Source organism: Tachyglossus aculeatus, chromosome 6, assembly GCF_015852505.1.
Source record: "Tachyglossus aculeatus isolate mTacAcu1 chromosome 6, mTacAcu1.pri, whole genome shotgun sequence".
Lineage (NCBI taxonomy): Eukaryota > Metazoa > Chordata > Mammalia > Monotremata > Tachyglossidae > Tachyglossus > Tachyglossus aculeatus.
In genome coordinates, this window is record NC_052071.1 from 39,969,501 (window position 1) to 39,980,273 (window position 10,773).

The window sequence follows — 10,773 nt, forward strand, 5'->3', positions numbered from 1 at the left end:
GAAGTGGATCAACAGGAAGAACAGTTTATCCAGGAGCTTCCCACCAGCACTGGGACTCACCTGACAGCCCCAATCTCAACTACAGCAGCCAAGTACCGGAGCCGAGCAATCGCCAATTGAACTGGATTAACACAGACTCAGTGTATCTCTAACTGAGGCTGAGAAGGGGCCGTGCAGGTGGGATCTCCCTGGGCCCCATTCCCAACCAACATGGACCCCCATGTGTGTGCTAAGCAAGGAAGGGAAGTCTGCCCCACCCAACCCGGACTGATGGACAGCAGCCGCCTCACACTTCAACTGCCCCAGACCTTGCCTTCCACCAAAATCATTCTCCTAGTCTGAGACGGGGCAGAGAGCATGGGGATGAAGAGTGAAGCAGGGTGAACTCCATCTACTCCAGCCTGCCTGTGAATGTCCCCTAACCTCTCCAGAAACCTGGGAAACTTCCAGCCCCTTGTACAACATAGAGCTGCTCTCAGGAAGAGAAGGCTATTATTATCTGTGGCTGGAATAGGAAGTCACATGTGAGCTCAGGTGTCATAAGCTTTTCCTTGCCCCGCTGCTTCTATCCCTCCAACTGTGGCAACTTCCAAGGGCTAAAATTGATGCACTGAATTGCTCCAACATCTTTCTTCCCAAGGGCTTGGAGTTAATCTCTGGGCTGGCACATCCATTCCTAGCAACCCTCTGAAATTATCAGTGTTCCTAGTCTACAGCTGAGAAATGGATGCACTCAGATTTAAATGGTTTGCTTATGTTCCCAGTAAGGAGTATTCAGTTGCCAATATTCAACTGTGGAAAGCCTGAGCCCCCTCCTCTCCCACCAGATCCCTAAACCCATGTCTGGTGGCTCTCTGCTCAATATTTGCAAACAATTCCTGGATCTTCATTTGACCAGGGGCATCTGAAATTTTTTTAAAAAGAAGGCAAAGAGCCCCACACATCCACATGTGCCTTTCTGTAATGTTTTCTATTTTTAGGAGATTTAGGTTCAGACAAGGAGCCCACTGTTGGGTAGGGACTGCCTCTATATGTTGCCAACTTGTACTTCCCAAGCACTTAGTACAGTGCTCTGCACACAGTAAGCGCTCAATAAATACGATAGATGATGATGATAAGGTGAAGCTTGACCCAGCTGAACTTCCCCTCAGAGATTTCAGAACTTGAGGCACGGGGCTTCAGGGATTATCAGGTCTCTGATTTGCAGATTTCTATGTTGTCCAGAGGGAAATAGGCCCACATCAAGAGACAGTGCTGATTCTGTGGGACCGGCTGGGTAGAGCTGCTTATATATGAGAATAGCTTGAACAGAAGGATGCTTTTCCCTTACTGAAGCCAAAGATGTTGAATGATACTTGTAGCTGAAATGAAATATTTCCTTCCAACAGGAAATTTGCCTCTCAGGTCATTTGAGCTTTTAGAGTTTGAACCTTGTGTGATTTATAGTTTGCTTTTTTTCCCCTTAAAAATAACCCAACTGGAAGATTTGTGAAGCAGATTGGTAAGTGAATTCATATTTTCAACTGCATATTTAATGTCTGAATTAGGAAGCCTTTGGAATCTATTCCAGAAATCTACTGTAATCAGTGCCCCAAATATTCCAACCACTAGGTGTTTGGGAGAAGCCTGCTGAAAATCTAGGGCAATCCCAGGGTAGGCACCATATTTTCTTCTCAATGAAGTCCTGGGGCAATTATACTGTGTTCCTCGTCCAGCCTTCTCTTGCCATTATATGTCATAGGAAGCCACCAGCTGCGTTTACAAATAAATCACAGTGCTCATGTGAGTTGCTTCTTGAGAGACTAAGTGGGATTTTTTTTTGAGCCCCATGTGGGACAGGGACTGTATCTGGTCTGGTTAACTTCAACATCCATGAAGAAAAATTAAGAGTGTATCAGGGTTCAAAAGATTTTCCTTATGGCTTTTCCTACAAAAACAGGCCCCCAAACTGGAGGTAACCAACCCACACTGATTCTTACTGGGAGACCAGGTAGTGTCTGAAGGGGGCTTTGAAGAGGAGTTTGAAGGGAATAAGAACAGAGCAGCTCTTTAAACAATCTATCATTCAATGGTACTTAGCACTACTGTGTGAAGACCACTGAACTTAGGGCTTGGGAGAGTATAATACAATAGAATTAGTGGGCATGATCCCTGTCCACAATGAACTCACAGTCTAGAGGGCTTATGATCTCTTCCTTTCACTTCTCTTTGGCAAACCTAGGGCTTTCCCTGTAGTTGTCTACCCATTGACATTTATTGAGCCTCTGTGGCCAGGACAACCCCTCCTCACCCAGCCGCCCAAGCTACTGGAATTTGTCCTCATGAATTTGGGCAGAAGAAAATCTCAATTCTCTCCCTCAGGGAAAAATCAATCATATTATTGTTTCAGCTCATAGAACACAAAACTGAGCTCATAGTACACCCAAAGTACACCAGTTTTCCTCATCAGCAGATGAATGGCTACTTAAGTGGGTGGTAGAGCACTTTCTTGCTAGAGAAATTCGTTTGTCTCAGGGCCACTTTGACTTGATAGGAAGCTGAGGAGATTTTGCAAGAAAAAGCAGACATTTAGGGAGTGATGGGGCACTAAGTCAGTAGCCATGATCAGGCTCAACCCTGTGCTGAACTATAGTAGCATCATCTTCCTTTCTGCCCTTCTCAATTGATCCCATTCCTCCCCACCCCTGGAAAGCCTTGAAAGCTCCTAAGGGAAGGGTCTGGGCCTTCATCGACACATCCCCGAAATGCCTATTGTTCTGCTCTGCATACCAAAGGTCCTCGGTAAGACGGGAACCCAAAGTTTAGTGATGATGCCAACCCAAGATGGAGATAGTGTGGCACTGGGAAATTTCAGCTTGTTCAAAGCATATGTTGCTGCTCAAATAGGATATTTGTACCCTAATGGCACCTGAAAAAAAGATTTGCCAAGCACTTCATTACTACATGGGTGACTAGACTTGGGAAACATTTGGATGTCACTATTAAAGTTTTTATGTAAAAAGGGCAAGTACAAATGCTGCACAGCCTAAAGGTGGTTTTATGAAATTAAAGGAATGATTTAAAAGATGCCAGCAACCACACAATCAGGAAGTTATGAAAACCTGATGACAGATGATAGTTTAGGAAAATATATCTTTAACACAAAACTTAAGAAAAATTGGTTTTCAAATTTTCATCATGAAAGAGCAAATAAAATGAGACTAGTTCTTCCTGCAGAAAGAACCTACTATTTTGGAAAAAGGTGTCCAACTAATAGTGAAAACCAAACAGGTAATATGAGTAATTATCAGTCAGCCAACTCCCACAGCCAATCAGGAAGCCTGTCTTGAGCTTGATGGTTGGGAAGCACTCCCAGAAGATATGCCAAAACCAAAACGCATTTCCCATGAAAATTTCCTCAGCTGTGAATTTACAATGGAATATCTGTCAACCATTGAGAAAGCAGGATGACCTTTTGGAAAAAAACACTGGCCTGGAAGCCAGAGCATCTGGGTTCTCATCATAGCTGACCTGACCTTGGGTAAGTCACCTAACTTCTCTGTGCCTCAATTCCCTCCTCTGCATTATGGGGGTTCAACACCTGTCCATCCCCCTTCTTAGACAGTGAGCCCCAAATGGGGTGATTATCTTTTATCTACCCTATTGCTTACTGTAGAGTTTGGCACTTAGGAAACCCTTAAATACTACAATTATGATTATTAGTACAATGCTCTTTGCTCAGCAAACACCTCTGATTAACATTTTTACCTAAGGGCTTTCCTCTTATGCAGCTTCCCCCACCCTTCCTACTAGTTCTTGTGTGCTTGTTCCTTATCTAATTCTTATTTTTCAGATGAGAACACAGCAACTCCTTACCATAAAAGCTACTTCCTGCCTTTCTCCCCAGCCTGGGCAACTGAGGACTCTAAAAACCCAGCAGAAGCAGCTGTATCCAATAAACTACAAACACATTCCAGGTGAACCCTGATCAACCTGTTCAGGCGGCTGTTTAGGGGCTCATGTTAGGGGGCATTTCTAAGTGGTCTGTGGCTTCTTCTCATTAGAAACATAGTGGGCCTCATGGTGAATGTAAATGAGAGTAGAGAGAATGAATTCCTGCTTTTGGGAATTGCCAGAGACCCTGTGAAGCAGAAACTCCTGTTTGGCCTGTTCTTGCTGGTTTACATGGTGACCTTGGTGGGGAACCTTGGCCTGATCTGTCTGATCAGGCTGATGCCTCACCTTCATACTCCCATGTACTTCTTCCTCAGCAATTTGTCTTTCTTGGATTCCTGTTACTCCTCAGTCACGCTCCCTAAGATGCTGTCCGACTTCCTGTCAGAACGAAAGGCCATTTCCTTCTCTGGATGTGTGGCCCAACTAAGTCTGTTCATTGTCTTTGCCACTGCAGAACTCTACCTCCTGGCCTCCATGGCTTATGACCGCTACGTGGCAATCTGTAGCCCTCTACTCTACCCTGTCCTTATGTCCACCAGGGTCTGTGTCTCACTGGTGGCCCTGTCTTATGTTGCCGGAATTGTTAATTCCCTGACACAGGTGAGCTCTATATTTCAACTCTCCTTCTGCACATCCAAAACCATTAACAGTTTCTTCTGTGACATTCCCCCACTCCTGGCTCTGTCCTGCTCTGATACCCGTACCTGTGAGATCTTCGTCTCTGCATTTGGAGGGTTTATTCTACTGAGTTCCCTATTGATCGTACTGATCTCCTACCTATTCATCATCATCACCATCCTGAAGATCCGGTCCCCTGACGGGAAACTCAAGAGCTTCTCTACCTGTGCCTCACACCTGGCTGTTGTCAGCTTATTCTATGGGACGCTTATATTCACCTACCTACGACCTACCTCGAGCTACTCCCTGGATCAGGACGGAGTGCTGTCTGTATTTTACACAACAGTTACCCCCCTGCTGAACCCCATTATCTACAGCTTGAGGAACCGGGAAGTGAAGGAGGCACTGAAGAGAGCTGTATATAAAGGCTTTTGAGGAGCTTGTAGAGGGGCAGCAGTCCTCAAAAACAATACAGGGTGACTGATTCAGAAATCAGATGGAGGCTAGGGAGTTGGGAGGTAGTATTAGATTTGGGGGTGCCTGAGGATGGGGCAAAGGGGAAGGGAGACCCCCACTCATGTCTGAAAAGTGGATGATCTGAAATTATGGTAACTGGAAGGAAAAGAACTCAAAAAGCACAGATTGGGAATTTTGGGGTAGAGAATTGCTTGATTTAAGTGGCTAGAGAATGGGCCTCGGAGTCCGAAGGACTTGGGTTCTGATGCCGCTTATTTGCTGTGTGACCTTGGGTAAGTCACTTAACATCTCTGGGCCTCAGTTACTTCATCTGCAAAATGGGGATTAAGACTGTGAGCCCCATGTGGGACAGGGACTGTGACCAACCTCATTAATTTGTATCTACTCCAGTGCTTAGCACATACTAAATGCTTTAGAGAGAGAGAGAGAGAGAGAGGGAGAGAGAGAAAGTGGGGTATTTCCATGGCAGAAGATATTACTCTTCCCTACCTCCTTCCCTTCCCCACAGCACCTGTATATATGTATATATGCTTGTACATATTTATTACTCTATTTATTTATTTTATTTTACTTGTACATATCTATTCTATTTATTTTATTTTGTTAGTATGTTTGGTTTTGTTCTCCGTCTCCCCCTTTTAGACTGTGAGCCCACTGTTGGGTAGGGACTGTCTCTATATGTTGCCAACTTGTACTTCCCAAGCGCTTAGTACAGTGCTCTGCACACAGTAAGCGCTCAATAAATGCGATTGATGATGATGATGATGAGAAGGGTAGTTTATCAGTGCTAATCTATTCCCAGTCATGATAGGGAAATGATTAGCACTTGAGCAAGGGCTTTCTTTTGTTGTGATTTAGTGTTAACCGATATGCTAAAAGACAGGGGTGCGAGAAACAGCAACAGTGAGCAGAGTTGTGTATGGCTTGCCTCCACAGCTTTCAGTTTTAATGTAATGGGAAAACTCTGGGTTTGTATTCCGGACTGGGATATTTATAAACTCCATAAAATATATATTAAAATGGGAAAATTAATCGCTGTAATGAAAATGAATTTTAAAAAGGTTAACAATTTTAAGAGAAAATATAAGCTCATGTCTAATTTCTCAGGTGTCTGTCTTCAATAATCTTATAAACGGTTTATTATCCATACATCTTCAAATTAAAGGTTAATTTTATCATGGTAAAATAAAAATATACTAAAATATTAAAAGGACTCGGCATGCATTCTCAGGATAATAACGCACCTGAAATCCATTATTTAGTGTGAACTGCACAGGGCAGTTAACTTTAGGCATATCAGCCTTTCTAGACTGGAGCTCCTCGAGGGCAGGAATCGTTTCTACCGACTCTATAGTATACAATAAATAATATTGATTAATTGATTTGGGATTCTGACAAGGATTTTTTTCATTTGAAAGGGAGACTGTAAGCTCTTTATGGACAGGAAACGTGTCTGCTAATTCAATTGCAATGTCTCTCAAGTGCTTAGTAGGTTGCTCTGCACATAATAAGTGCTCAATAAATACATTTGATTAAATAAGATTGATTGATTTCCTTTGAAGTTCAAGTAGCTCCTGTCGTCTTCCTGGCTGGAGTTCAATAAAGCATTTCTTGTTAATACTGCATAACTGCTCATTAAAAATAGTCACCTGAAAAAATACATAAAATGAGACAGCAAATAGAACATGTGCAAGCAATAAGTAAATGTATAAAAATAAAAAGGGTACCTGATGGAGGATTCTGAGTGGTGTCTGCTGCTCTGGGGGCTGGGACAGGGTTGAGGCAGAGTCATAAATGCAAGGAAATCTGTCCCCCTCTCCCCCCATATATCATATCCCCCACAACTTCACGGGGATTCCTGACTCCAACTCATTTTCTAGAACAGGTAGTTACAAATCCAAGCCACTTTTTATGCGGCTTCTTCGACCCCCGAGGCGTTTAGTTAGTGAATGATTAGCGCTCAGCTCTTCTCCCCATCCCCTTCTCTCCTTCGCCCCTCTGCCCTCCGTACCCACTTTTCCTGGAGGTCGCTTGAGATGAGGGGTAGCCAAGGGATAGCAACTGACACCCCACCCTCCGCCTCCTGAAACCCAGCTCCATCCCCAGGGAAGGATGACCTCCTTAATAATAATAATGACACTGCTAGAATTTGTTAAATGCTTACTCTGTGCCAAGCACTGTGCTAAACCTCGAGGTAGATATAGACTAATCAGATAGTACTCTGATCAGACTTGAGAAGGAATGTAGCCTGGTGGATAGACTTTTAGACTGTGAGCCCACTGTTAGGTAGGGACTGTCTCTATATGTTGCCAACTTGTACTTCCCAAGCGCTTAGTACAGTGCTCTGCACACAGTAAGCACTCAATAAATACGATTGATTGATTGATTGATAATGCACAGGCCCGGGAATCAGAAGGATCTGGGTTCCAATCCCCACTCAGCCACTTGTCTGCTGTGTAACCTTGGGCAAATCACTTTACCTCTCTGGGCTTCAGGTACCTCATTCGTAAAATGGGGATTAATATTGTAAGCCCCATTTGGGATATGGACCGTATCCAACCTGACTAGCTTTTGTCTACCCCAGCGTTTTGAACGGTGCCTAGCACATAGTAGGTGCCTAACATATACCAACCCTCTCCACCCCCGCCAACCTCCCCGCCCCCCCCCCGCCAAGAAAAAAACAAACACCTGAGAAAACCTGACTCAATCCATGTCCCACACAGGGCTCATAGACTATGCTATATTGAATCATCATTTTACAGATGAGGAAACTGAGGGGCAAGAATTCAAATCACTTGTTCAAGGTCACAGCAAACAAGTGACAGATCTGGGATTAGAACCCAGGTCCCCTGATTCCCAGCCCCGTGCTCTTTCCATTAGACCGCAATGTTTCTTTGAGGGTGGAGACAAAGGACATTTTGGATGGGTCTGCAGTCAGCTGGCTTGGGGTGATGGAGGGGTACGGGGGCGGGGAGCCGTGAGAGCTCCCTCCCTCCCTCCTTCCCCCGTCCCTGTAAAGGACCCTCCCTCGTCCACCCCTGACCCACCCCCCAGGCTTTTCCCTGCGACTATATCAGCCGAGAGGTCCGAGACACAGACTGGACCGAGAAAAAAGGGAATAAGAGTCACCAGCAGAAAGGGGACAGGGGCAAGTTCAGGATACAGGGAAGAGGTATTGCACTTTCCCAAACGCTTAGTACAGTGTTCCCCATCGTGAGTGGTCAATAAATACCGATGATGGTGATGATAAGAAGCGTGTGTTAGTGGATAGACCTTGGGCCTGGGATTCACAAGGGCCTGAGTTCTAATTCTGGCTCCATCACTATGTGTCTGCTATGTGACGTTGGTCAAGTCACTTAACTTCTCTGTGCCTCAGTTACCTCATCTGTAAAATGAGGCTAAGACTGTGAACTACATGTGGGACAAGTGCCCTGCACACAGTAAGCGCTCAATAAATACGATTAATAATTATAATTATAATGTTATCGGCAAGTAGGGGGCAAAATAAGTTAACCGGTGTAAATCGGCCTCAGGGTTCGAGAACCCAAGGTGGTGACATTGATTGGAAAAATGACACGGAGCCAGGAGTTCAGATAGAGCAGTAGTGGTAGGAAGGCTGACTGCTCAACCCGTTCACCTCCCAAGAGGGACGAGTGACGAACAGCCCCGATTCCAGCCGCTTCTTCCCTTTTATTTGGTTCCCCATCCGAGCTACACAAAGGATTCCCAGGCACGCGAAACTTCGGCACCTTGTTGTCAGGAGATGTTAGCAGGAGACGTCGCCTACACAGGATGGGGTCGTTTCATATCAGTGTTTGAGCCGCTTTGATCAGTGTCAGCCCTCCTCGGTTACAGGATCTTCCCCGAGGCCGCGCCTATTCCTCACATACCTTGCAAACAATGGAGTCGGTTATGCTAAGCCTTTAGGGAAAATGCAGTCAATGCTTCTGCTGGAGTATGGGCTAGGGTGGACAACAATCCCCTCTGATCCTTCCGCAGGGAGGATCATACAACATGCAGCAATGAAGGGGTGGGAGGGGACCTGGCCTAGGCCAAGATGACTTCAGTGTTTTTCTCTCAGTTGGTGTAGTGGGTGTCCCTTGGACTGAAGCTGAGAGCAAATGTGGCTGGGTTTACACTTGGTTGTCTCCCCTTCCCACCTTCCCCACAAACCTACTCCAGATCCTGAAAGATTTAAAGATTTAAAGTCCTAATTCTTTGGACTTGGTAAACCTGAGAGGGCTCACTCGAGAGATTATCTCTGAAATAAAATGTCACTGTTCTTCTTGCTAGTCAGGTCCCTCGTATTTAGATCTGTGGGTAACCATCCAGCCTTTGTGAGTTTCCCTTCTTTGGGCTCAGCTTCTCTAATTCCCCTAATCAGGGGAATTATAAAATCTGCTCCTCCATTTTAGGGGGCCCCTCAACAAGGGGAGAATTGCCCCATCTTCCTATTTTCAAGAGAGCTTGGCCATTGGCCTCTGGACAGGTTCCAGCTCCGGAAGCCCCTTATATCCTGGGGACTAGGAATAGAAGATAATTTTGAGGAAAAACAAAGAGGTGGAGGGAGCGGGCTAGTGAGCTCCAGGGATAGGAGGTAGCCCTCAGTTACCTTGTTCCTTTCTGTCTAGTTGTAGGGCACTCTTTCCAACTCACTAGGTGTCTCTGCTTCTGCTAGGCTTCCTGTTTCTGCCACTCCATGCTGAATGAAGACACACACACACAGTGGCACACAGGCATACCAACCCCACCAACTCTGCCCTACCCCGAGAAGAATAACAAAAGTGGTATTTAACTAATAACAAAAGTGGCTGTGCACTGTGTGATAAGCGCTCAGGAGCTTTCAATACAAGAGAGTTTGCAGCACTTTCCCTGCCTACAAGAGGCTTATATTCCGGAATGGGAGAGAGACATTAATATAACTATGTAATTTATAATATATCATTTAAAGATATGCATATTGTAATAATTGTATTTGTTATGCGCCTATTGGCCAAGTAGTGTACTAAGCACTGGGGCAATCAAGGTAATCAAGTCAGACACAGTCTCTGCCCGACACTGGGCTCACAGTCTAAGTAGGAGAGAATAAGTATGGAATCCCCATTTTACAGATAAAGACATTAATATAACTATGAACTTTATGATAATAATAATAATGATGATAATGGTATTTGTTAAGCGCTTACTATGTGCCAAGCACTGTTCCAGAAGCTAGGGTAGATATAAGGTAATCAGGTTGTCCAGCATGGAGCTCACAGTCTTAATCCATATTTTACAGATGAGGTAACTGAGGCACAGAGAACTTAAGTGACTTCACACAGCCAACAAGTGGGAAAGTTGGAATTAGAACCCACGACCTCTGACTCCCAAGCCCGTGCTCTTTCCAGTAAGCCATGATATATACATCATAATAATTGTATTTGTTTCACCCTTATAGGCCAAGTAGTGTACTAAGCACTGGGGTAATCAAGGTAATCAAGTCAGTCACAGTCTCTGACACACATTGGGCTCACAGTCTAAGTAGGCCAGAGAATAGGTATGGAATTCCCATTTTACGGATGAGGAAACTAAGAGAGAGATAAATACAGGGATAAATTCAGGCCCAAGTTCCCACAGCAAGTGGGAGACTTAGAATCCAGGCCCTCTGAATGCCCTTATAGATCAATTCTAGTAGATCTCTCCTGTAATGAATTATACCTGTTTCTCAAGTCAGCCTCAACTCAGCATTACATGTCTTAGAAT

At 44.8% G+C, this 10,773-nt stretch overlaps 1 protein-coding gene across 1 annotated transcript; it reads left to right on the plus strand.

Moving 5' to 3' along the window:
- The first annotated feature begins 210 nt into the window (after window positions 1–210).
- LOC119929565 (olfactory receptor 1019-like) lies at window positions 211–4,989 on the plus strand. The gene is made up of 4 exons (XM_038747737.1): window positions 211–336; window positions 1,447–1,501; window positions 3,833–3,956; window positions 4,044–4,989. Exons 1-4 carry the CDS (start codon window positions 211–213, stop codon window positions 4,987–4,989), a joined length of 1,251 nt encoding a protein of 416 aa, XP_038603665.1.
- Window positions 4,990–10,773: the final 5,784 nt, after the last annotated feature.